Source organism: Sclerotinia sclerotiorum, genomic scaffold (assembly GCF_000146945.2).
Source record: "Sclerotinia sclerotiorum 1980 UF-70 scaffold_29 genomic scaffold, whole genome shotgun sequence".
NCBI classification, from domain to species: domain Eukaryota; kingdom Fungi; phylum Ascomycota; class Leotiomycetes; order Helotiales; family Sclerotiniaceae; genus Sclerotinia; species Sclerotinia sclerotiorum.
Window position 1 is genome coordinate 121100 of NW_001820807.1, and position 27369 is coordinate 148468.

General features: G+C 41.0%; 8 protein-coding genes across 8 annotated transcripts; 4 read left to right on the forward strand and 4 right to left on the reverse strand.

The window, feature by feature from the left end:
* Nucleotides 1-42: 42 nt before the first annotated feature.
* SS1G_14069 (hypothetical protein) lies at nt 43-506 on the reverse strand (the record flags this gene model as incomplete). Its single annotated transcript, XM_001584922.1, has 2 exons — nt 43-61; nt 127-506. 2 exons carry the CDS (start codon nt 504-506, stop codon nt 43-45), a joined length of 399 nt encoding a protein of 132 aa, XP_001584972.1.
* A 1631-nt stretch (nt 507-2137) lies between these two features.
* On the reverse strand, nt 2138-5101 carry SS1G_14070 (hypothetical protein; the record flags this gene model as incomplete). Its single annotated transcript, XM_001584923.1, has 3 exons — nt 2138-3980; nt 4082-4493; nt 4846-5101. 3 exons carry the CDS (start codon nt 5099-5101, stop codon nt 2138-2140), a joined length of 2511 nt encoding a protein of 836 aa, XP_001584973.1.
* Nucleotides 5102-8060: 2959 nt separating this feature from the next.
* On the forward strand, nt 8061-8174 carry SS1G_14071 (predicted protein; the record flags this gene model as incomplete). The annotated part of the gene is made up of 1 exon (XM_001584924.1): nt 8061-8174. The coding sequence occupies one exon, from the start codon at nt 8061-8063 to the stop codon at nt 8172-8174; it is 114 nt and encodes a 37-aa protein (XP_001584974.1).
* Nucleotides 8175-9061: 887 nt separating this feature from the next.
* SS1G_14072 (hypothetical protein) lies at nt 9062-11615 on the forward strand (the record flags this gene model as incomplete). The annotated part of the gene is made up of 4 exons (XM_001584925.1): nt 9062-10053; nt 10106-10961; nt 11078-11327; nt 11458-11615. 4 exons carry the CDS (start codon nt 9062-9064, stop codon nt 11613-11615), a joined length of 2256 nt encoding a protein of 751 aa, XP_001584975.1.
* A 2366-nt stretch (nt 11616-13981) lies between these two features.
* On the reverse strand, nt 13982-19485 carry SS1G_14073 (hypothetical protein; the record flags this gene model as incomplete). The annotated part of the gene is made up of 2 exons (XM_001584926.1): nt 13982-18175; nt 18226-19485. 2 exons carry the CDS (start codon nt 19483-19485, stop codon nt 13982-13984), a joined length of 5454 nt encoding a protein of 1817 aa, XP_001584976.1.
* A 673-nt stretch (nt 19486-20158) lies between these two features.
* Nucleotides 20159-21660, forward strand: SS1G_14074 (hypothetical protein; the record flags this gene model as incomplete). The annotated part of the gene is made up of 3 exons (XM_001584927.1): nt 20159-20464; nt 20520-21197; nt 21253-21660. The coding sequence occupies 3 exons, from the start codon at nt 20159-20161 to the stop codon at nt 21658-21660; spliced, it is 1392 nt and encodes a 463-aa protein (XP_001584977.1).
* A 963-nt stretch (nt 21661-22623) lies between these two features.
* On the reverse strand, nt 22624-24559 carry SS1G_14075 (hypothetical protein; the record flags this gene model as incomplete). The annotated part of the gene is made up of 3 exons (XM_001584928.1): nt 22624-23435; nt 23507-24420; nt 24492-24559. 3 exons carry the CDS (start codon nt 24557-24559, stop codon nt 22624-22626), a joined length of 1794 nt encoding a protein of 597 aa, XP_001584978.1.
* A 532-nt stretch (nt 24560-25091) lies between these two features.
* On the forward strand, nt 25092-26002 carry SS1G_14076 (hypothetical protein; the record flags this gene model as incomplete). Its single annotated transcript, XM_001584929.1, has 3 exons — nt 25092-25190; nt 25250-25731; nt 25780-26002. 3 exons carry the CDS (start codon nt 25092-25094, stop codon nt 26000-26002), a joined length of 804 nt encoding a protein of 267 aa, XP_001584979.1.
* Nucleotides 26003-27369: the final 1367 nt, after the last annotated feature.

Sequence of the window (27369 nt, forward strand, 5' to 3'; positions counted from 1 at the left end):
GCCTGCTGCTCTGCTTGCATATTCGGAAAACCAATAAAAGGGTCAATTTCCACTCCTCCATCTTCATCCTCATCCTTGGCCTCATCTTCCGAGGAAGAAAACCCACCACCTCTTGCAGGATCATACGCCGCAGCTGCTTTTCTCAATTCCTTCTCCACTACCTCATCATCCTCCACTTCCACATCTTCTCCAAGCCCATTTTCATCTTCATTCTCACTCTCACTATCCTCCTCATCCTCATCCTCATCAACATACAACCTCTCAAGCGCCTTCTTCTTCCCACTACCACTCAATTTCCTCCCATACCTATCAACCTTTGCCGAATTAGAAAAATCCTCATCTTTCAACATACGCGAAAATCGTTTATCAATCTTAGTCCTTGTTTGTTTCTTCGAAGGAAGACGAAATCTTGGATCGGTCGAGAAATTCGAAAATCGAGCATCATTAACTTCTGCAGTAGAGGAAACATCTTTCGATGCGCCCTTGGGAGCTTTTTGTTTTGGCATTGTGTGATGAGTAGATGAGGAATGCTAAATTGAGAAGCTGGGGATTCGGAAATCGGTTTGGGGTTTGAGAAACTTTTTTTGAAGATTGCTGGTTCTGCCGATGGAGAAGGAAAGCGGTGAGAATTTGCTTTCGTGGCTGGTGGAAATGATTAGTCATTCAGCTATATCTTTCAGCCACATTGCTGCCACAATGACGAATTGGTGCATGAAGATCTTATAGGTTGACAATGACATGGAAATACATCCAGAAAATCGCAATTTATCAAGTTGATTATAATTAACTTCAGTTCATCCTATACAAACTAGAGGTATACTTAACTTCACATCTTACCATTTTTGAAAAATGGATCAACCCACCGAAGCCATAACCAAACGAGTACGTGAAGCTCTCCCTTACCGTGACCCCAAACATCCCTCTCATCCCTCTTAACACCGCAATCCCTCCATACATCCAGTATCTAGATCTAGAATAAACAACTAATAAAATCTCCACAGATAGCATTTACAGTAAGCGGCCAAGTACAAGGTAAGCTTTATGATTAAATTTAAGCCTCACCCCATAGCATAACTTCACTCAAACATCCATCTCTCAACCATACAAAATCCACAGTATCTATCCATCTCCTCCAACTACCCACTCAAGAAGTAAAAATACCTAACCCCCTCCCCTTCTCTCCAAAAAATTAGGTGTAAATTTCCGCACTTTCACCCAAAAAAAAGCAAAAGCGCAGGGAATAATCGGTTGGGTACGTAATACTAGTGATGGGAAGGTATGTCCGTTTTGTCTTATCTCATCCACATATATATCTATTCCCCTTTCTCCCAACTCCCCATTTCCATCTCCATCTCCATCTCCATCTCCATCTCTATCTCTATCTCTATCTCTATCTCTATCTCTATCTCTATCTCTATCTCTATCTCTATCTCTATCTCTATCTCTATCTCTATCTCTATCTCTATCTCTATCTCTATCTCTATCTCTATCTCTATCTCTATCTCTATCTATGATTGATGACTTATGTTATAAGAACCTGTTGCTCTCACCTATTGTAGGTAGACTGAGAATTGCAATGGGGCTGCTCCTAAATCAAGAGAATTTGCTGGGATCTGAGGAAAGGACCTTATTATGCGCGGGTGATGAGTTATGAGGAGAAGGATTTGGATTTGGATTCTAAGCAGGAAGAAGGTGCGGAGGAGGGATTTAGGGTTGTGAGGTAGATTTTGATTTGGAGAAGTGAGGGAGTGGGATGAGGTGAGATGAGGGCTACTCTTGGCAATAGGGAGTTAGTTTAAGAGGGATTATTGGTGTGGGGGTTTTTTGCAGTAATAAGTGTGCGGTGTTTGATGTTTGGGTTTCGGACTGCAGATGTGTGGTATTGATGAATTGATAATCTATTCAAAATCATGAGGGAAAGGCATTGAATATGCGATGAAGTGCTTCATTATTACATAACTCAAGTGATGTCCCACAAGATTTATAATACTCAAAGTATTGAGCCATCACCATCAGCCGTAAAAATGACTTGCAAGAAGGATTAAACATAACTCTTAATTCTCATAAATATATACATCCTCCAATTATAAAGTACCCAAAGTATATATACACAAACAATACAAATCAACCCCCCACCCTAAACCACAACAACATTCCCCACGACCCTCAAATCCCTCGAACTCGCCCCAACATTCACAACATAAGTGCCCCTAACCACCATCCAATCCTGGGCTACCGTATCCCAAACACTCAAATCTCTTCTCCGAAGCTTAAACCCTAACGTCTCTGAATCACCCGCCGCCAACAAACTCGTCTTTTCAAATCCTCTCAATTGTCTAACGGGTTCATCTGCCTCAACTGGGAACTCTAAATACAATTGTGCAATCTCATTTCCTGCTACTGAGCCGGAATTGGATATGGTGACATTGACGGATACGACCTCTGTCCAGAGATCTTCTTTTCCTCCTACGGATAAGATACCAGTAGGGTATGTGGAAGCCAGGGCGGTGGAATTGATAATTTCGACTCCGAGATTCGAGTAAGTGAAATTGGTATAACTTAAACCGAATCCGAATTCAAATCTGGGTGTAACATTATACGCGTCAAAGTATTTGTAATCGATATAGTTACCCTCGGTAAAGTTGCAAACGTGGGTTGTGCAGATTTCTACATTGTAGTCTGATTCATTTTTGGCGATGGTGTGGGATAAACGGCCTGATGGGTTGACATTTCCGTAAAGAACATCGACGATGGAATCACCGGACTCTTGACCGAGAAGTCCACCATAGACAACGGCTGTGACGTTTTCGTTCTCGATCCAAGTGTCAACGAGTCGGGCACCGACGGTATTGATTATGACGATTGTGTTGTTGCATTCGGCTGCGACAGAAGTGACAAGGGAATCTTGTTCGGTGTTTCGGAGTTCGGTGCGATCAGCGCCTTCGCCGGAGAATGCATTCAAGAATACGAGGCATACTTCTGCATCAGAAGCATAGCTAGAAATATCTTGAGTGAGGGCAGTTCCACCGCTGAGTCCAGGGAACCCGCCACCGCCACCGAAGCCTGTGGTCCCATTCTTACCCCGCGTTGGAGCAGTTCCATTTCCACCAAAGTCTACTATTTCCTGTCTCTTGGTAAAACTTCCAAAGCCTCCGGAGATCGTACTAGTATAGGTGTTGTTTAAGATCCAACGTATCATAGTGCCATCCTCTTTGGCTTGAATGGTGAGAGCATGTTGAGGAGTAATGAGGTAAGGGAAAGAAGTCTGACCAGAACCAGAACCACCAGCAAGATGTCCCTGGTATGTCATTTCAGTGTTATCGATAGTAAAAGCGTAGTTTGGTCCAGCCATGGCGGGTCCAGCGTGTGAACCGAAGACGGCCATGCTTAATGGCTTCGAAAGGGGTAAAGCATTATTGGTATTTTTGAGTAGAACCAAGGAAGCCGCACCATTTTCTCTCACAATAGTACCGTGATTGGCCCGAACATCACGGTATGCTGAAGATGAGACGTAAGAAGGCTGGCTGCCGTTGTTGAGGTTGACATAGTAGTATCCTATGACATTTCGTATGGCCATATCGTCAAGTCGTGCTTGCGACAGAGTGCCGTTAGAGAGACCAGTCGTAATAGAGGAGTTACTCCAGATTCTCGAACTTCCATAGTCAAGACCTCCATTTGCTGAACCAAAAGCAGTTGATTGGCCACTTACATCAGGGTATACAAGTCCTGGGAATCCTAGCTCGGTCTTTAGATAATGCATTAAAAGATCTGAGTTTTCGCAGGAGAGTGTGCCATTGACTTGGGTCATGGCGCACATGACAGCACCCAATCCGTTCTTAACACCATCATAGAATGGTGCGAGGTATGTCTCATGAAGGGTTTTATCATCAGCATTGGACGTGTATGGAGCGATACCACTTTTGCCTGATTGTCGATTGGTTTCTTGCTCATTGAGAAGGAAATGCTTGCCTCCGGAAATGCTGCGCACGCGGAGTCAGTTTATTACAATGAAATGAAGATGATTGAGAAGATGAAACACCCATGTAGAATTGGAGATCAGGTAAGGACAGATTGAACATACATTCCAGTTTCTGTGAAGGCTTTAACACCAAGTCCAAACATAATACCATTGAGGTAACTATCTTGTCCCATAGTTTCGACAAGACGACCACCCCAAGGAGTTCGACCAAGAGGCTGAGACGTTGGAGCGTTCGTAACCTGTACACCTTTGTTGTAGAATTCGGCGGCAATTCCTTTAAACTGATTCCACATCATGGTTTTATCCCAAGAATGCGCAAGTGCAGATGTTTCTGACCAACCAGTAACATATTCGTATCCTTGTGGGCCTTGAGTTCCATCTAAAAATACAAGAGAGGTCCAGTTTGCTGATTTGACATCGCTGCCGGTGATCAAGCTAAGTTTGTCTTCATTGGAAAGTCCGGCGATGAAAGCTTGAGCTTGCTTATAAGCTGCGGTCCAAGCCCCAAGATCAACTGAAAGATAGTTAGCAAGAATACTTCTGTTCGAATTTGTCCACATTGACCTACCGTTATTAGAACTCAATAGCCCTTCCACCGAGGAAGAATTTGTAGCACCAACGGCCAAAGGTAAGAGAAAGGCGCCAATTATATGGCAAATTTGAACCCTCATGACAGGCAAAGAAAGCAAACTTAAACAATAGAAAATGAGTGTAGAATGCTAGAAAGACGTGACTGGAAGGTGCAAGTGAGCATGAAGTACATAAACACTCGGTTGACTTCATTGTAGATATACTTAATTGCTTCTGCCTTATCAACTATGAAAAGTGCTTTGAAAGATTTACACCAGGCCTAGCCACCGACATACGCAATCCAATTGTGTTGCCCAAAGAACCCCCTGGATTACATGGGGACATGATATGCGCAGCTACCTTGACGATACCCTCAAGGGCTGTGATGTGGCAACGTTCACTGAAGTCGGCAACACCCATAAGACTGACAAAGAAGTCAAAGTACAGGACGTGGCCGCGTAATGCCATATCTTTACTCCCTGCCAGAATCACAATAATCTTCAAGGTTTTGATGTGGTGGATTGATGGAAAATTGGAATGAGCATCGTGCATAGTGGACGGTGATAGCAATGAGTGGACGGAGATGCAATGTTTGAAGAAGAATTAAAATGAGAGTGGGATAGAAAAGAGAAACAAAACGGTGAGTGACGAAGACTCCATCGCCAATGCTCCACACTTGCTATTTGTAAGGCTAAACTTCTGTTTCGAAAAGATGATGATTCTCCGGGAGCGTTTGAAATAGTGCCAAGCCACCGATATCTTATAGACACTTATTAGAGTTTTGTAGAAGTTCCTAGATTATATAAGCAAAGTTATTATAACGTGGTTTATCAGGACCCTGTACATATCAGGACCCTGTACACTTTTACCTCAATTATTACCTTTCAACTTCAACACGCGATTTATCAATATTTAATTATGCAAACTACTTCAAAAGAAGCTCGAATCAATTTAGCTATTGAGGCTATTTGTATATCTCAAAATTTGAGTATTCGGAAAGCTGCAAAACTCTATAATATACCTTATATTACCCTTACTTTTAGAATGAATGAAATTCTGTCTTTTATTGAATATCAACCAACAAATCATAAAATGATAGAATTGAAGGAGAAATCGCTTCTTCAATATATATTGGATATGGATGAAAAAGGGTTTAGTCCTCGAATAAGTGATATAGAAGATATGGCGAATTATATACTCGAAGTATAGGGTGCGAAGAAGGTTGGAAAGCTCTGGGCTCATCGTTTTGTGAAACGATATACAGAATTAAAGATACGTTTTAATCGTGTTTATGACTTTCAAAAAGCTCTCTACGAAGATTCAGAGCTTATTGAAAGATAGTTTCGATTGATATCGAATATGCAGGCCAAATATAGTATTTTGGACTGCGATTTCTACAACTTCGATGAAACAGGCTTTATAATAGGACAAATATCATCATATATAGTAGTTACTAAAGCTAATCGATATGGAAAAAGCAAAGCTATACAATTAGACAATCAAGAATAAACTACAGCGATTATTTGTATTGATAGAGAAGATCATAATATACCTCTGTTTTTGATAATAAAAAGCGAATACCATCTTTCAAATTGATATACCGAAAATGATTTACTATACAATTAGCTTATTAAACCTACTATTAATAGATGAACAAATAATGAGACAGATCTTGAATGAATTAAGCACTTCAATAAACATACTGAAAATAGGAAAGTGGGTAGATATCAAATGCTAATGCTTGATAGGCATGAAAGTCATAAATCGCCAACATTTCAGGAATACTGTAAGGAACACGATATTATATTACTTAGTTTATTATCTCATTCTTTGTATTTAACTCAACTATTCGATATCAGCTGTTTTAGTCCTTTAAAGTATTCATATAATCGACAAATCAAGAATTTTATCAAGACGCATATTATTCATATTACCAAAACCAAATTCTTTCAAGTCTTCAAAACTGTATATATCGAAGCAATATCTATATCAAATAGTAAAGCTGGGTTCCGCGGAGCTGGGCTAATCCCATTTAATCCGGAAATTGTACTTTCAAAACTAGATATTTGAATAAGAACTCCATCAAATAGATCAATATCAACCAATCCTGATATATAACAATCTCAAACACCTCACAATCCAATTGAAGCTCTCTCTTAATCTACTTTAGTGAAAAATCATATTGCTCGAAATCAAAAGAATTCATTTACTTCAATATTTGAAACAATTGCAACTTTAGCTAAGGGTATAGAACTCCTAGCTTATACAAATACACTTTTAATTGTTGAGATTCATAATCTCTGTAAAGCAAATGAAGCATTTAGTAAATGTCGAAGAGCTAAAAAAGCTTTAATACGAAAAGGAGGAGCACTTTCAGTAAGGAATAGATATAATATATTAAAGCAAAAGAATGTAAATGATCAGATACAATACAACGAATATATAAATGATAATTCTTCAACAAAAAGACAAGTTATTATACAACAATATAGCAAATACAGTAGTACTTCACATAATACACGAACTTGTCAATTAGATCCAGCATTAATTGATCTTTAGATTGTATATAATTTAATTCTATTTTATAATGTTTTTGTAATTTTATTTTAATTGAAAGATAATAATTGAGGTAAAAGTGGTGCACATGCTGATATGTTGACCTCCTGGGATCTTGGCAGCATATGCATATATAGTACATATGCATATAAGGAGCAAACAAAACTCAACTTTTAATTCATTCTTTCCTTTTTGGTATACTGTTTGTTTGCTTTCAATATTTTGATTTCAAAGCACTTTAATTCCGAAGGCTGAATACCCAACCTATTCCTTCATTTTTTTGAATATATGCTCGCAGCTTAACTGCTTAGCTAGAGAATCAATCAATTCAATCTGATACTCTTTCTAGTCTCAAGAAACCCAACATGATATGATGCACATACTGATAAATCACGTTATACCCACAAATAAAAGAGAGTAGAATTATTTATACGTTATAATTTATAATTAAATTTTTATTAAGCGTTTCGATATTTAACAATATATTGTTGACTTTATAATGGAAATTGTGAATGAAATCTTTATATTTTTAATGATTGGAAATCTGAAAAATAATCTTTAAAGGAAAGAAAAGAAAGAGTTTCAAGTTCGCAGCTCTATTCCGTTATACCAGTAAAGACACTCATACGGCCAGAAAATATAAACACCCGAACGCAAATCGGTGTTAAGAAAGAGAGGGCTACCCACCAGGCCTTGAGAACGGAGCACTTTGATATTGTTGGTACGAGAAGGATACGGAAGACGTAGCACCCACGGATTACGTAGGTCCTGTATGTCTAATTGTATTCTGTCTAAAGAGCTAGCTACATATTGAAAGTAGTAAGTCTTATATAGACTTACTAAAAGAGCTAGTCTCTTTCGCGTTCGCCTAGTTCTTTATTACAGTAGTAATTGAATTGAAGTCATTCACTTCGTTCACACAGATATCCTCTCTTTCTGGCTGCACGAGTACCACATGAAGATTAACGGAAAATCCACCGGGTGGTTGCTTGATTGGGAAAGGGCCTTGGCGTTTTCCAACAATGGAAATAAGTGGATGAATATGATTCAGAGGGGCGCCGGTATTTAGTAGGTATTGTAAGGTTTCCGGCATAGTGTTGTACGCCCTGTTGAGGGTCGAATGAATAGGATGGGGATGAACAGCGGGTTCTGTTCAAGGAAGATAATACTTTACCCCCATAGTGGAGTGGACGTGGTGGACGAGGAGTCGAGGACGTTTAAATGGATAATAAGATACGGAGTACAACATCAATGAATAATTGATAGAGGCGGTCTAATATTTATCCGATTTAAGCTAAACGCCAAGAGCCCGAATCTCTTGAGATTATACAATGCATGCTGTCGACATTGAGGTTTAAACATCGGCATTCACGCTTCCCCATGTAGCTTCCCCATTAACTATCAATCGCACATGGGAAGGACAGAAAGAGGTTGGAGCTTTCCTTCCTGGTTGACATAGTGGACGGAGTGGACAAAAAGACTGAATGTAGGTATCCAAGCGGTGAAGTTCCCGGAGTGCTGTGCGGAGAGGATAAGGTTAGCAGGGCATGAATATATTATGCTGATGCTGAGGTTGAGGCTGAATGGGATGAATACGTATACCTTGTGAGTATTTAGTATTTACTCCATGGGTTCCTTCATAGGGCTTGCTTGTCTTAGCTCAATATTACTAAGCACATTAAAGATTTGACAACTTCCTCGCGACAACCGCGCAAAATCAATAATTGGCTATGAATGTATAATTCCTGCTTCAACTTTTCAAAATCTTCTTGATTTTCACTATGCTATTGTCTTTGTACTCAACCATCAAGCATCATTGCATTTGCAAGCAAGAATACTCTTAGTAGCCTAATCTCAGACTATCCTTGACATTCGGATTTCACTTGCTCATTTCATCAGAGAAACACAGAGGAGACGAAACATCTCAGATCCCGCTTGGCTGGATCTCCGAACAAAATGAACATTGCGGATCTTTGCCCTGCATGCTCAAAACTAAACATCACCCCGTCCTCTTTCACATCAGATCCTTATCAAGGGGGTTCAGCCTATCAGTTAGGATCTTACAATGATCTTTTGATTCGAGATACCTGTCCATTATGTCTGCTACTCGTTGAAACTAGCAAAAACGGTCCGTATTATGTCATATCACCAAATCTTGGGCCATTGCTTTTCCTAGCATTTTGGAAGAACGCGGCTCCGGAAGATGTAGATGAAACCCCCAATGGCAATTTCGCTGTGTTATCAGTAAGCATATACAGTACGCTTGAACCTGGTAGTCTGCAAATAACCTTACGACCAATAAATAGTCTAGGGTCGGAATACCTCCATTATGCAAAGGATGAAGGTTCTTCCTTCATTGATTTCGATTTGGTGAGAGGTTGGATGGAAGGGTGCGAGAAAAACCACAAGTGTGGGGAGAGTTTTACTTCTCTGACTGGACCTTATCGGACACCCGCTGAGTTCAAATGTATTGACGTGGAACAAATGTGTATTGTTGAGCCTCCTGAAAAGTGCCGATATATAACCCTGAGTTATGTTTGGGGAACTGGTAAGAAATTCGTCGCGCTGAAGGAAAATTATAAGCATCTATCAACTCCTGGCGGACTCACCGATTATCTCGGCCAGCTCAGTCGAACAATACAAGATGCGATAGATGTCACAAAACGACTACGAGAACGCTATCTCTGGATTGATAGTTTGTGTATAACACAAGATGGGCTCGAGGAAAAACAAAAAGCATTGGAAGATATGGGCTTGGTTTATAGTCAAGCTCTGCTCATGATATGTGCCGCTGATGATCGATGTCCTGATGATGGTCTAAGTGGTTTGAATGTCCCACGAAAAATATCGCAACACAAACGAGAAATCATGCCAGGTCTCACACTTGCTGCACAATACGCTTTTGAACCATATGTCGATACCTCGATCTACAATAGCCGAGGATGGACGTATGCATCCTCATTTTTATGACTAAAAATTGATGAGCTAACAAGATATTAGATATCAGGAAGAGCAGTTCTCGTCGAGAATGATCGTATTCATTAATGATCAGATATACTTTCGCTGTACAAGTGCAGTCTGCTCTGAAGTTGTTGTCTCCGATACAGGCAAAAACCAGGATCAAGAGCTGAAGCAGCCAGACACTATACGGCGGTTAATTGGTCGAAAAAATACCTCTCTCTCCGTGCTATACTTTCGTGCCGTTGAAACATACACGGCTCGCAATCTTACCTATCCCTCCGATATCATCAATGCGCTTGCAGGTGTTTTAAACACTCAAGGTAATGCCATGGATTGTGATATATTTTATGGTTTACCATCTGCAATGTTTGACTTGGCTTTACTCTGGCAACCATGTGGGAAAGTTACTAGACGGGAAGGATTTCCTTCTTGGTCTTGGGCTGGATGGCAAGGTCAAGTGCGTTGGTCTGGTGACACTATGGAAATGGCTTCTTATGGATTATATGGGGCTTCGGAATATTTAGAACATAAGAAGATAACAACATGGCTGCTCAATCAAACCTGGATTGATTGGTATCGATGTATAGATGGAAAAGTACTTACAGTTTGGTCTCCGAAAGGTCAGAGTATAGAAATATTGCAACGCGAGTGCCAATCCATTGGACCAACAAAAGAAGCCGTCGGATACTCTACATTTAATTCATCACCAACAAATTTATATGGGCGGACGAAAGATAATAAGGTTTTACTCGCCCCAGATCTTCCAATCGTTCCACTACAATCAACACTTCCAACACTGTCAGATCCTCAATACTTATACTTTTCTACAATCTCTGTTCAGTACCGCATTCGTCCCACAACAGCCTACCTGCGCTATGGTTCCATCGGTCCTCCAGTAAGTTCCTAGTCCGTTTTTAACATTCCACCCATTCCATTTTTCCACATATTTCAATCCAAAAACCTCGCTCCTGTTCCTACTCACAATCCCATTAACACTCCAAACCCTAATAGTGGGACCCCACCCATCGGACAATCTACCACCTCCTCAACAACACCTCCCAAGTATGCGGATACATCCTCCTCCCCTCCACATTTCAAGCCCACTACCCCAACCAATTCCAACCAATTCCACCCATCTATGAAGCAGACTGGGACAATAGAGGTACAGACACCGAACCCATATTCGAATTCCTTTTATTAAGTAAAGCGAATTATTATTGTGATTGGAACCGACCACACGAAGCGCATCCGTACCGAAAAAGTGAGTTTCAAATTCTTATCCCTCCTTTGCCTTAAATATAAATATGAGTATGGCTGTAAAATACCATCACCACAATTTCAAAGTTAATTTCCATAAATTTTTAATATACGTATTAAATTAAATTAAATAGGCTGCCAAATGGAAGACTACATGGAAATACATATCATGATGGTTAAAACGAGAAATGATGGCGTGATGGAACGAATGGGGATCGGTAGGTTACATGAAGATGCTATTAGGGATGCCTGTGGAGAGGGGGCAAAATGGAAAGATGTTGTTTTGGGTTGAGGATTATTTGGATGGGGGATTTGGTGATTTTTTTTGTTTTTATTTTTTTCAGCAGATTATCAAGAATTAGATATTAGATATTAGATATTATGATGAAATAAATCCCGGGGAAGATAATCTTACAATTAGATACTTTTTAGCGAACGCTACTGAAAGAGTATCTGGTAAGACTTAGAATAGTAGATCTAGAATTCAGAATATAGATCGATATATGATTTAGTTACTAGAGTAGTATATCTATCTATAAAGCTACAAACATCAACTAATTAACCTGGCTCTTTTTGAAAATTCCGCTGAAAATCTCCTACGGATTAAAATAAGAGTATATTATCACTTCACTTCTACCCCTAGCAAAAAAGATATATAGTATAACAAACTTTCAAGATCTTAGAAAGGATGAAGAGGAAAATAAAATAATAATGTTTTTTTGTCTTGTGCTGTATATAATATCCAAGTAACAATATATAAAGATCGATTAGATTAGTTTACTCATACTCGGAACAACATTATTGGTAGGGGAAGTGAAGGATGAGTATATTGTGTTGTGTAATTATATTGAGTATGAGTATAACTTCAACCCTTTACACTCTCTCACCTCACCCCCTCACCCCCCTCTTAATTCCGTTAAAATAAATACTACTTAATTACTTTACCTTTACCTCTTTCCTGTTTTGAATTGCATCCCTATCTTCCATGCTCAAGTCTGAATTCTCATCTCTCTCTATCTTTATCTCCATCTCCATTGTCAAATCCTATATATCCCCACTCACCACTAACTCAATATATATAACACAACCTATCTCCTGATTTTCCTCACAACATCTGTTGAATATCCACTTCCTCACCAATATCCTATATTTTATATACCCTATCCCATATCACCTACAATCAAAGCTCTAGCTAAGCTACAAAAACATCAAAAAACAAAAGGTAGAGATTTTCACGATTCACCATTGGGATTAGTGTCCTGGGATGAAAATGAATCACGTGATAAGGAGCCCTAGGAGCCCTGAGGAGCCAGAAAGCTCCTGGGGGCTCCCTTTATCGATCATTATATAGTCAGAGTAGTTTCATAGTTTAGGAAGCTTCGTGCTCAACTTAGTTATCAATTAGTTACCTACTTGATTGTTACGAGGTTTGCCGTCTAGATCACGTGGAAGTGCTCTAGGCTCTCGAGATGGTTTATAACTAGGCGTCAAGCAGGGACTTAAAGTAATGACAATAATGATATGCAATTCGTAACTAATAGTAGGATATACTAAATGATTGATCTTGAGCACGAAGCTCTATACAAAGGAAATCCATCTTGGTTATATAGACCTTCATGCTAATCGTCCCCTTGGTCCCCTCGGTCCCTTCGATCAAGAGACCGAGGGGATCGAAGGGACCATGTGATTACATAATTGGTCACATGATACGAGATCCGAAGCCGTCGTAACATTGATCTAGTAACGACTTCACTTCCAAGTGAATACCAGTGATAAAGCCTTAACCCATAACTACCAACCAGACGAAACCTTAGGCAGCCGCTGCCTCCAGTACAGTATCGTTACAGAGATATTGTAATAATTATATATTTAATTTTTCAAAGATAACAAAGATAAGAAATAAGATTATAATATATGAATAGGAATATATCAAATAGTCTTATCATAATTATGTAATATAAATAAATAAATAAATAAATAAATAAATAAATAAATAAATAAATAAATAAATAAATAAATAAATAAATAAATAAATAAATAAATAAATAAATAAATAAATAAATAAATAAATAAATAAATAAATAAATAAATAAATAAATAAATAAATAAATAAATAAATAAATAAATAAATAAATAAATAAATAAATAAATAAATAAATAAATAAATAAATAAATAAATAAATAAATAAATAAATAAATAAATAAATAAATAAATAAATAAATAAATAAATAAATAAATAGAATTCAACTTTATTTTAGATTAACCAATCTTAAAAATCTATATTTATCAGAGGTCATTATTATCGATTCCGAGAGATCTCCTCATTTCAAATATTAAAGAATGCGAAAATAGAATAGAATTCTCCAAGGGAAGTCAAGATACAAACTACAAATTGATACAACACGACATACAAACACAAAACAACATTTCCCAAGACCAGAAAAAAAAAAGGTATATTTCATACCAAGTCCGAAAAGTCTAAGTAAAAAATCCCTCTGGTCATCATCATTTCAAGTGACCCGATCCAAGAACACCCTCACACCCTTTAAACTGCCGTCCCACTACCCCTATATGACACGCTCAAATAGCTCCCAGAAAGAAAGAAAGAAAAAGAAAGAAGGATAATGAAATCCCCCAAGGCTTGTGAATCTAAATCTTTAATCCCTACGACTCATTCGTCTTCCACGTCCAAATTGAGCTGAAGTAGGACTTATTGGTGTACTTGGTCTAGCCGATGGTGGAAGACCTAATTTGACCTCTCCAACCCGTCGTAAAAGTCCTTGTAACGCCAATCTAATTTCCACACCCATATCCCTAGAAAGTAAATCCACTGAGAGTGGATAGAATATTTCGACGTACTTCTCGAATCCTTCTTGTGGGAAATTCGTGTACCCTTCTAAAACATCTACAACTACCGGTCGCCATGCAATAATATTCCTTTGTTGACTCTCTTCTTCAAGCTGTGTAAAACCACGGATGATATCGGCACATAATGGCACTAAAGCTTGTTCGGTATCTGCACGGTTTCGTTTTCGCTCTTCACCTTCGTCATGGTACATTCTAAGTAGAATAGACACATATGTCGCTGCACTGCCAGATTCTTGCTTCAACAAGTTGGGTGGCTGTTTCATAAATCCTTCACGCCACAGGCGCATGCGAAGTTCCTTGTTTTCGTTGAATTTTTTGGCAAACAAGAAAGACTTCTTGAGTAGAGCCATGAGCCTGAGTAGTTCTGGGCTAGGAATCTGTGCATACACAGTATCGTTTGAGAAAAGTTCATTAACTGTCTCGATCATCAAAAGTTGTAAAACACATCTAGTAATGATTTTATTAAAAAAGCGCCGGCGAGCTGCAGTGACGACCACCGGCTGTTGTTGAAGACCTGATTGTGGCTTGTAGTCTTCTAAATCTGGAGTCTGAGCGACCGGCGTCTGACCCTCTTGCTCGGCAATGCTTTCGGCATCCGATGCCGCAGCGCCATTTGTACCATTGATTTTTAGAGATTGATCATCTTCAAGATCATCCATTGCTGGCGTAGAGCTCTCCATAATACCGCCAGCTGCAGATGATGTTGCAGCGGAGAATAATTGATATGCAGTAGTCCTTTCAAACAACTCTACAAATGCCCCAACTATCTTTGACCAATGCTGTGGTTTGAATTTTGTGACATTCTGCAAGATTAATTGCTGCAAACAATTACTGCCGATTCGAGCAATTGTGTCATTCTCTTGACATATACATAAAGCAAGGAGATCAAGAAACCTATCCAGCATGTATTCAAGCGATTCAAAATAGTGAGTGAATAAAGTGATCATGTTTCGGAGAGCTTGAATCATTGTTGTCGATAGCCATACAGACAACTCCTCATGATTAACAACGTTGGACATCTCCGACTTCGATTTGAGCACCATGAAGATAGGATAAAGAAGCTGTCGCCACAGGATATCCCAGAAGTCCGAGGGGAAATCACCGCCATACCTGATTAATGATTCGAAAAGGTAGTTCAAAGCATTGGAACGAACCTCCAGATCTTCCCCAGTCATAAGAACATCGTGAAAGGCGAATAAAACGGGGAACCAAAAGGCTTCCTCTTGAGTCGTGCGACTGACCGGATTTGTAGCTGTTTCTGGAGTTTTCACAGAGCCGTCCGAGTTTGCATCTGATTTGTGAGACAGGGGACACTCTGGGGTTTTCAACATCTTGGGAATAATTGATTTCAATGCCTCCATAGCTTGTAAACCCTTCTTTTGGAATTTCATATTTTTTGAGAACTCAGTCAAGCAGACGATTAAATCTGCAAATGCGCCCTGGGAGATGACAACACCGAACCGAGTTTTGTATACTTGGTTAACATTTTCGAAAGCAAGGTTGACAATGCTCTCGTATGGCTCACGAGCTGCGACCGTAAAAACGCCGAACATTGTTCTCCATCCGGAGCGAATGTTCTCCCCACGGGCTTGGATCATTTGTATCAAACACCGTAAAGCCATATCCTTCACAGAGACAACGTTTGAATTCGACATTACATGCTCGAACGGCTTCAAGAAGTCTTTTTGAAATTTGAATCCGGGAAGTTCCTCAATTTCCATAAATCGCATGGACAGTTGACGCAATGAATCCAAAGCAAAGAACACCACGGCAGTATTGTTATGACATCCAACTCTATTAAAGTGTTCACCCAAAACAGCCCAAATGTTGGTCCATTCAAACCGAACACGAGTCATGTTGTAGTAACTGATTTCCACGAGTTTCTGAAGACTGTATGTACGTGGAGATTCGTTAGAGCCTGATATCTTGATCTCATCCCAACTGACCTCAGTCAGAGCTCTGGCAAAGTGTACAATGGCTTCACCGGAAAGATTGGCAGTGTTTGTAAATATCCTATCCACCCCCTTGATAACTTCGTCAGACCTGCTTTCCATTGCGATCTCGATTGAATAGGTTGTACTTTGTGTATTCGTCCTAGGACGAGATTTAGGTCGCTGTGAAGCGGTAGACTTTCTTGATGAATTGGTGTCGGATCGAGATGGAGTAACAATTCGGGCTTTCGAAACGTCTGGAATAGCACCTTCATCGACTCCATCAGATATTAACTGCAAGCGATCCAGTTGACTGATGCACATGAGAATATCTCGCCATGATCCTTTCAAAAGATTGCCTTCAGTTTGTGCAATTTCAAGGAGAACCTTTAATGCCTCGACATTCTTGGCCATCATATCCCTTGGGTTGTTGAGATTAGTGGAGTTCTTGAGAGCAGAAACGAAAGCTTCACGTGGAGTTTCCAGATCGAAAAGACAAGCAATGCGGATCGCTAATTTCATGCCTTCGATGCATAACTTGATGATCTCAATATTGTGCGAATTCTGCATTTGACCAGAGAGCCCGGAGAAAAAAGACATCCAAGTTACCTCAAACATCGGACCGACGTGCTTGAATGAAGTAGCGGGGATGAATTTGTCTACGGATTTGGATGCATTCTTTCGTTGATTTCGGAAAAGGTTCTTGAATAGTTGTTCTGATCTATGTGAAATCTCCTCGGATTGTTGTAAATAGGCTTCACGCTGCAAATCACGTCCAACTGTAGCCAAAGCTTGCCCAAGACCTGCCGCAATACCACCGCCAGACTGTGGAGGAACGTTACCCGTGGCTGCTGCAGCTTCGCGCTCACTGTTGAGTACGATCTCTTCGTTCTGAATCTCTTCGTAGATGCCAATAAGATATTCATCTGGTAAGTTTGCATTGTCGTTGATACCACGATTGTTTTTGATGAAATCTTCCTTGGTCATTCTCTTGGCAACTTTACTACTGTGTTGGTCAGTGTTCAACATGATGACAGAGTAAGCCAAGACGTAAGCGGTATCTGCATTGGCAAATGCGTTTGGATTGCCAACAACATAGCGATTTGCAAACTTCAACATAAAACGATCAATCTTCTGGGCCTCACCAGGAAGACGAAAAGATTGTAAAAATTGACGTAGAGCATCCACGAATCGACGTTTAGTGAAGTCCATAGCATCCACAAATGCGTGCATGATCGCAATGTTACGTTCCTCTCCTTCACCCAAAAACTCTCCAATTTGTGCTTTATCCAACCTATCTTCTCGCAGTAGGAATTGCGCGATACATTCCGGCGTGTCTTCCGCTATGAACTTATCGGCAAGTAAAAGCTTTATGCCTTTTTTTGGTTTGAAATTAAATTGCTTGATGGCATTTGTCATTGCAGTCTTTCTCTGCTTCTCCTTCTCCAAATGTTCAGGGTCATCATCCATGATAGGTGTTGAAGGCATCGGTGTATTTTCACCAGTGATTCTCGACGAGCTGTCGTTCCCAGGCTCCAAGGACTCTCTGACATCAGCGGAAGCTCTAATGTCGCTGTCCGGACCACTAGTAACATCGGCAATCCCTTGCTGTGACCAATTGACTAGTGACCTGAGTGTCTCCACAAGACAATCCATAGCTTGTCGTTTCACAATATACTCTTTGGGAATTTCTAGTTCTCCGTTTTCGGTATTGCTACTCAAATGTGCTGTGGATAGCGGCGGGGGAAAGGTGCCTCGAGCTTGCCAATCCCCACCCGAACTTTTACTATTCTTCTCTTCGTATTGCTGCTGGGCAAGAGGGCTTACCATGACAGCAGCGCTCGCTGCCTTGGACAGGTCTTCAATTAAGGTCTGGAACATATTATCAACATTCCGATCGCAATCATAATTCAGATATGTCTCTACAAGCGCACGAGGATCGGCGCAAAATCGATGGAGGATGCCCATGAAATGGAGCTTTTGGAAAGCATGCGCATTTCGTCTTTCTAGGAGTGCTAGATATATCTCATTCAAAAAAACTTCAATTTCTTTCTGTAAAAAGTCAGTTAAAAGGTCATGAAAATCCACTGATTTATACGAACCTTAAACGGGGCTCTCATGAATTTTAGCATCAGCCAGAAAATTTCACAACAAATTTCGAAGACTCGTTCAGCAGAGCTTGCACCATTGCGAGTTATGCTAAGACATAGGTAGAATTTAATAGCTTGTAGGAAACCAGTGGGCTCGTTGCTTTTGCTGTTGGTAATCGTACATAATGGGGAAGTGAAGACGAGCATATTATTATTGAGCAGCATGTGAATGAGGTGAAGAGAGATTAACTTTGAGCGCATGGCTTGGCCTTTTACATCGAATAACTGATCCGGTGGAAGAATTTTGGTACTAAGATTGCAAAACGATCTGAAGACCAAATATGCATCCCTTATATAAACCTCATCTTCCATATCCTCGGATTCTATACTATCATCAGTACCACTGTCCGGGGCAGTTTGTTCCGATACGGATCGAGGTGAGGCTTTCGCGGGCTTTACTTGTGTCACCATGGTTGGCCCTTCTCCCATCTGCGAATCGTCGAAACTCTTTCGATGCTCGAGGTCTTTGAGTGTGAGCTTTGGCGCATCTCCATTCGAGGGTTCTTCCACTGTCGCAGATTCATCCGCTACCTCTTCTCCCACACTACTTTCAGGCACGTCATTCAATGACTCTTGGGCATCGACCGTGAATGAACTAGTATTTTCGGGATTTTTGTCCAATTTCGAAAGGTTCAATCTGGCCTCCTTCATATGTATCCTTGTCTTCACTCTTTCGAAAACTGTTCCAACCATCTGTGTCAATGTCCCTTGCGCGACCTGTTGATTCGGACTACTTTTTGAAAGTAGGAAGACATTGTAAACTTGTCGCACTGCCTTCAACAATCCTGCCCCGTGAACCACAATTTTGTCATTTAAAACTGCTGCCAATAATGATTTTACAATCTGCAATTGAATTTCGACCGGCGTAGTCTCTCCCTGAAAGCAATCGCATATAGTATCTATCGCTCGTTCGATCAATGGCGCACGATCGGCCTCTCTGTCTGCGTTTGGCGACGAAGGAACAGAGAAGTAAGAGTAGCTAATAAGCTTTCCGATACAATCCAACGCCGTCGTAGTTAATGGAATACTTCCGGATCGTGTGGCTTGTTGTAATGGATCGAAAATGATTTCGGGGTCAGGTAATTGAGGCTCATGTTCTTTAATTTCCTTCAAAGCTTTCTCAACTGATTCTCCCAATCCTTTTCTTTTTTGAGCCTCTTTTGAATTATGTATAGCTTCCAGAGCTGAAACCACAAAAACGATGGAGCTCATGGTGGTCGATCGATTGCGCCAACTTCCATCCGTAGCAATAGGTATCCTATTCTTTAAAAAGAAAGAAGGAGAGAATGTCTAAGATGCGTTTATGGTGAGACTCTAGATAAAATCATGAAATTAATAATTCTTTAATATTTGAATTTGGGATTTGAGGGGGAAGAAAACGGGTCATAGGTAATTAACTCACTAAGTCCTTTTCCCGATGAACCCTTCCTTAGCTGCCACTATGCCACATATCTGGTCCGGCCATTCATTCAATTATGGATCCGACAATCCCTAACTTTAAAATCCATTGAAGCGTTTATTAGCCAATCAAAACTCTATATTGGTTCGATGGCGTTTAGATACCAATAGCACTCTATATGATGCGTCTAATCTCGCACTATTCCATTTTGGGACTAATCCTTCAAAGCTCCGGCCTCCTAACGGAACTCAACCTACGAGGTTTTCCGATATTCAACAGAACAATTTAAATCTGGGTTTTTGTCGCGAATAACTTCCTCCCACTCCCACTCCACCCCAATTATTATCTCCCACCTTCCGCCCCCCCAAATCCTACAACTCGGGTTCTAACTATCCAAAGTATTCTATTTTCTGGGTACGGATTTGGATTCTCTTCACTCTTTCCAAGTGCTTTCATTCTTCTTTCCCTCTAGATATCCTCACCGAGATGTTTTCCGCAGTGTTGAGAAGGCGTGCTCTTCAATCATCATCTCTGCCATATCAATTAGCAAGATGTTATGCTTCGAAATCATTCCCTCCTCATACCGTGGTCACTATGCCAGCTTTATCGCCAACAATGACTGCAGGTAACATTGGATCATGGCAAAAAAAGCCTGGAGATTCAATTGTCCCTGGTGATGTCTTGGTAGAGATTGAGACTGATAAGGCGCAAATGGATTTCGAGTTCCAAGAGGAGGGTGTTTTGGCTGCCATTTTGAAGCAGTCTGGTGAGAAGGATGTCGCTGTTGGAAATGTTTGTACTACTTCATTCAAGCTGAAGAAAGGGTAGAGTGCTGACGGAACAATAGCCAATCGCTGTTATGGTTGAAGAGGAAGGGGATGTATCGGCTTTCGCGGACTTCACACTCGCAGATGCCGGAGGAGAGAAGGCTGCGCCAGCACCACCCAAGGAGGAAGCCAGCCAATCTTCCGAGAAATCTGACACAAAATCTGGAACTGCTCCCCCGCCCCCAACTGAGTCGACTCCAGCCCCAGAGGAATCCGCATCGAGTGGTGGAAGATTACAACCTGCTATGGACAGAGCAATCAATGCTAGCTCTGCGGCTATTAAATTGGCACTTGACACCGGTGTTAAGCTTACTGGCGTTAAGGGTACTGGACTCGGTGGACAAATTACTGAGGCAGATGTTAAGAAGGCTTCCTCCGGAGCCTCCACCGGCAGCGCACCAGCAGCTGCTACATCCACTTACGTTGATACCCCAATCACATCCATGCGTAAGACCATTGCCAACCGTCTTACCGAGTCTGTGAACCAAAACCCACACTACTTTGTCGCCTCTACCGTTTCCGTTACCAAGCTCATCAAGCTCCGCGCAGCTCTCAACGCCTCTGGAGAAGGAAAATATAAGCTCTCAATCAACGACTTCTTGATCAAGGCCTGTGCTATTGCATGCAAGAAGGTCCCAGCTGTTAACTCCAGCTGGAGAGATGGTTTCATCCGTCAATTTAGCAATGTTGATGTTAGCGTAAGTTTTCCTTTCCTTTTCTCGACCCATTGAAAATTACTAAACCTCTACTTAGGTTGCTGTTGCTACCCCAGTCGGTCTTATGACACCAATCGTCAAGAACGTTGAAGGACTCGGTCTGGAATCCATCTCAGCACAAGTCAAGGATCTTGGCAAGCGTGCCCGTGATGGCAAACTCAAGCCAGATGAATACCAAGGTGGAACTTTCACAATCAGCAACATGGGAATGAACAGCGCCATCGACAGATTCACAGCTGTTATCAACCCACCACAAGCAGCCATCCTCGCTGTAGGAACCACCCAAAAGGCAGCTATCCAAGGCGCAGACGGAGGAATCGAATGGGATGACCAAATCACCGTTACTGGAAGCTTCGACCACAAGGTCGTTGATGGTGCCGTTGGTGGTGAATGGATGAAGGAGTTCAAGAAGGTTGTAGAGAACCCCTTGGAGTTACTGCTATAAGAAATGATGTGACATGATATGAATTCGGAGGTTAGAGCTAGGTTTACACCAGGTTGAGAATGATCAGGGTGCTTAATTGATGTGTAGGCTGATGATACCGATGAAAGAAAGAAGAAAAGAGATTCCCCATGTAACTCCTTGTACAATCAAATCAACGATTCCTCGTACCATGCTCCATCTCTGCAAACATGATATCATAAATTGTTTTGAGTGTACATAGTTGAAATATCTGCATACAAAATTCCCAGTGGAACCCCTCCTAGATGCACTTTATACATACCCCGCTTCCGCCCTCGCTCCTGAAAAAATACACATATACACACATCCACCTCATCACATTCCCCTTTCTACCCTATTCTACACTTATCTCGTTTTTTTCTTTCATTTCATTCTCATTTTTCTTTTCATTTTGTCTTTCTATCTCTACACTCATTTACCCTCTTATTTATTCCCTGAATACAATGACAACATCTGTAACATTGAATCCTAATCCTAATTAATCTTAATCCTAATTAATCCTAATCATATTTTTCAAATATACAACTAACCAGTCTTAAAAACAGCTACTTATTTAAATTCCTATAAATATTGGCTTCGAACACCGCCCTACATACCCATGACTTTGCTTGCTTGTCTGCTTGTTTGCTAATCAATTGTTATGCTACTTTCCTACTTCCTAGCTCCTACTTCCTCCCTTGACATCATCATATGAAAGGAGATAAAGGGAACGAAATGAAACGAAGCAGACACCGTCCATACTCCCACGCTACCCAAGCCAACCCATTCCATATGTCCAACGCCGAGCAATGCAATGCAATGCATATCGGTATGTAAGTAAGTAAGTAAGTATATAACTAAGCGCGGTGCGTGTACGAGCATTCCCATTTTCCCCTCTACTCCAAGTAAAGCAAGAAATCGTTAATATCCTATCAATGACTCTAGTTGCTTCTATACTTCGTCATCTCATCTCCCTAATCCCAAAACACCCGAATTTCCACCCCCTTCCATCTCCCTCCTATAGACGCCCTCAAAATCCAATTGTTCGATCATTCCATTAACGTTATCAATTTCCCTCTGCATATCAGTTAAATTAGTTCTTAAAGCGTCCACTTCATCAAATTTCCTTCTTTTTCCTGCATCGGCTACCATTTCCTGGACGAAGAATTTTTGTTCTTCCAATACTATTAGTCTTTCTCTCAACTCCTTTTCTTCTTGTTCCATTTGGGATATCTGACTCATATCTGATATCTGTGACGAGGTTTCTGTAGCGGTGTCATTGTATTTGATATTTGAGAGAGCGGAGCGCCCGTTTTGGGGTCGGAAGGATGAGTGACTAGAGGAAGGTGTGGCATGTTTCAGAACTTTGGGAAGAGATTTGAGGGGTAGCATGTGGAGATGGAGAAAGCTAGAAGATTGCTGGTAGATAGCCTTTTGAATTTTTTGTTGAGTGGGTGAGGTTGTTGGCAAGTCACGTATGCGTCTTCCAGCTTGATCATATTTTCCAAAACTATCTATTAATCTCTTTCGGACCTTGGCTGCTTCAGCAAGTTGGGCATGTGAAGGAGGTTTATCTGGATCTTGAAGCGCAACTAATAGACGCTGGAAACTGGGTAGCAGTAGACGAATACCTTTCTCAAATTGTACGAGGTTTTCATAAGCCCGCTGTGAAGGTGTCTTCTTCATGAGTTCAGCTGCAAAGTCCTTCTTAGAAAAGATCGTCGTTTTGCAGTCGCGACACATCCGAATATCGAGACTGAAATTCTCCGTATGTTTTTCTGATTGGACATCAGTGACTGGGATATGTCAACGAATGACACTGAATATGTTGGAAACGTTCAAAACTTACTTGCTGTGACATTCAGTCCAATTTCGGACGAACATCCGGTTTTAGGATCTGAACAGACAACCCGTCCACATAGCCGACAGTGATGCCGCCGAAATGACCATGAACCAAATTCTTGTTGGCAAAAAGGACATTTTGGAACCTTTGCATCTTCTTCCCAGGTTACTACTGATTGCTCCAATATTTTGCGTGGATTCTTTTGCCCTGCTAGGGATAACAAAGTCCCATTGCTAACCATGTCTTCGGGTGGATTCGCAAGCAATTGGGTCAATTTACTTAGTCGCTTTTCCAATCTCGAAATTTCCAGATACGCCTTATCCACATGCTTCCTTCGCATTGCCATGAATTCGTTCGTGTGATCTCGAAGGAACCCATTATGATCATTATATCCCTCTCTTGACTTAAAACAAGTCTCGCAAACCCTACACCATAATCCCCGCACAGGTTCATGTTGTGCCGACCTCGAGAGTTTAATTTGGTACATGGTGTGGTCCTCACAGAATAGACGGCCGCATTTCCTACAATTAACGCTTCCATTGACTGCACCAAGTCTTTTCCCGCATATTGGCTCCGTGCATGTGTCATTAAATCCAGATTTCTGCCAATGTGTTCTTGTGATTACTTCGTCAGGATCTAGTCGGACTGACTCGGGCGTTATGCGACTTCCAGAAAGAGTATTTGGTATTGGACTCGAGAACGTTGGTGCATCATTGGATTCGAAAACGTCTAATCCCTTGAGTTTCTGGTTTATCACCGCTAATGGTTGAAACTTCTTCGCCTTTATAACCTGCTTGTCGAACCAATTCTTCACCTCATCTTGTTCTAGTTCCGGAAGTTCTTGGTGGTTATCATCGAGATGTCTGTTAAGAGTGAGTTTCTTTTTGGATTTTCGAAATACAGAAAGCATACCGATTGAGCTGCAATAAAGTCATCTGCCAGGCATTAGTTTTAGTCTGCGGAACTTTGTAATAGATAAAAGATTACCTACCATTTCTTCGCTGCATATTGGGCATAGGAGCTTCGAGCCCGTAGCGGTGACACCTGAGGAGCGACCATTTTCCAGCGAAACTCTCGAACTTAAATCTTGGCTATCGTTTGGTAAAGGCGAAGTTGCTAAAGGAGATGTTGAATGATTCGAACTCAATGAGAGAGTACTTTCTGATGGAGTGATGAAACTAGAATTTCGTTGTTGCGCTGGAGGGGCAGGAGGTGCCAATGACTTTCCGGTACCCAAAATTCTTCCACCTCCCAGTTTTCGACCGGACATGACTGGAGATATATCGAAATTATGAGGATTATACCTCAGAACCTCGGCAGCTCAAGACATCGATTTATTGAAAATTTGTCTGTTCCTTGAGACTTTCCATCCATTCGCCTCGTTCATTCTGTGACGGTGGTTTCGAATGTCCTGAGTAATGTTAAGCGAAGCTGTGCCTTATCAGTAACACCACCGGTCCGGTGTACTGGATTCCATTTGCTTATCGCGCAATATGTCACCAAGGATTTACATTCATAATAAAGCACCGAACAATCTCCAATAAAGAATTGGCAATTATGCACATCATTTATTACTTCAATATCAATACAAATGGGTGAAGAAAAATTTCCTGAAATCGAGGGTGGCGGTTCATTGATACTGGCATGGCAAATCAAGAATAAAAGAGTATTGGTAGTTGGAGGCGGAGAGGTGAAAAGAATCTTTCCAACATCAATCATTCTTGAGTACTAATACTTCTTTTTTCAAAGGTGGCAGCAGGTCGGATTTTGAACGTGTTGAATGCAGATGCAAAGGTTACCGTCGTATCACCTCGGGCAGGCCTAAACCCAGAAGTTGCATATCGAGTAGAAAAGGGGCAAGTAGATTTTGTGGATAGAAAGTTCCAACCTTCCGACCTCGATAATGTTGATATGGTCTTGACTGCTGTTGATGACCCGGAAGCATCTTCACAGATCTGGAAGTTATGCAAAGAAAGGAAAATAGCAGCAAATATCGCAGATGTGCCACCCGAGTGTGACTTCTATTTCGGAAGCGTTCATCGAGATGGACCTCTACAAATCATGGTTAGCACGAATGGGAAAGGTCCACGATTTGCCAATATTGTAAGGAGGCAAATAGCTTCAAATTTGCCAAACAATATTGGTGAAGGGATAGAAAAAATTGGGAAATTAAGGCAAATGCTCAGGAAGGTCGCACCAGGACCGGAAGAAGGGCCAAAGAGGATGTCATGGTAAGCACTTTTGGAGACTGACATTGACGTTATACTTATATCAAGTAGGATGATCAGAGTCAGCGACGCTTACAGTTTAGAGGACCTACATGAGATGAACGAAGAAGACATGGAGCTGTTACTAAGATTTTACGCTCCCAATCAAGTCCCACTATTCAAATGTTTACAGAAAATGAAAGATAAGTCGTGGGACGTAGGTTGTCTACGGCCATTGAAAGGTGAGGAGGAGGCTTTCGATGGCTCCTGGGGATTTTCTGTAGGATGGGCTTGACGGATGGGTCGACTGTATAACAACATCAAACAACTGCCATTTTTAGTTCTTCTGGGGACATCCGAGGCAAGGAGCTCCTGGTAGGCACTTCTCGAAGCTTTCTGGAGTTGATGTACGCTTCCGTGGATTGTTTCAAACGAAACAGCTGACCATGACACTAAAATGATTAATTATTTTAAAACAGAAGTTCTGGAATTTACTCCTTCACCCCTCTCGCCCATTCTCATTTTTGCCTTTCTCTTAGCTGCAATGCTTGATTGGAGTCTGTTCACCACCTCCCATAAGCAACGTCGTCCGGCCAAGCTTTGATTGTGTATGCATATCTGATTTTTGCCGAGTCATGTCACAAGTTCAATGTGTCTACAACTACTGTCTAATGTTACTCGAGCTGCTACGTTTCATCTCATGATTTGTCCTCTCTGCCCCTTTTTTGGTTTCTGCGCATTTTCCCTTTCTGCGATTCATCATCATCTGGACACCAGTTGAAGTAAGGTACAATAGATTAGTTCTATATCATCACAATTGATGGTTCGACCGTGTCAGCTGAAAGATATGTTCACGTTTCCATTATCATGTCCGAGCTTCTCATGCACGTTAGAGAATCATGACCAAGTACCGATAGATCTTCTCAGATAAAGTTGCACGTAACCCCTGAGTAGACCGAGCTTTATGTTTCTGTCATGACCCTGACCCGACGAGAAATTTGTCAAAACCAACGCTACTCAAATTGGGAATGTGAAGGTCAAAACCTATTGTATACTTCTCCATGATTGGCTATCTTGGGAGTATTGTACACTACCTAGTTTTGTTCAATTTGGTGAGGCTAAGTAGGCATGCTTGATGTTTGGAATCGATCACTAGGATGGTACCTAATTGCACTCCTCGATACTCTTGATTACTTTCTCTTCCCCAAGTCGTATCCGGGCTATGCCAAGCTCCTGAATTGGCTCATTACTGCTTCGGTAGGTGTACTTGCTGCACAAGATACAACTGGTAGTTGGCGGTTGGTAATGAACGAATCATACCCTGGAAAACTTGTGAACTACTAGGTATATCGAGTCACGCGCTCCATCAATGTTCATACACTCAGTTTTGAAAAGTGACAGGAATGGATATTAGGAAATCAAGATATCGCTCCTATTAAAAAAGGATATGAATATATTGCCGAGAAGTTCGTGACGTTTAATAGGACGAACGCGACGGTCGATTGGGAGGGCGAGGTTTTGGTCGGTAGGTAGTTTAGGATCGATTGCTTTGTTTGAGGTTTGTATATTGGATGAACTTTTTCTGGCTATTTGACTAACCATTGTGCTGTATTATACCTCGATTGTGATGGATGAAAATGATATGAAGTGTGTAGGGTCATC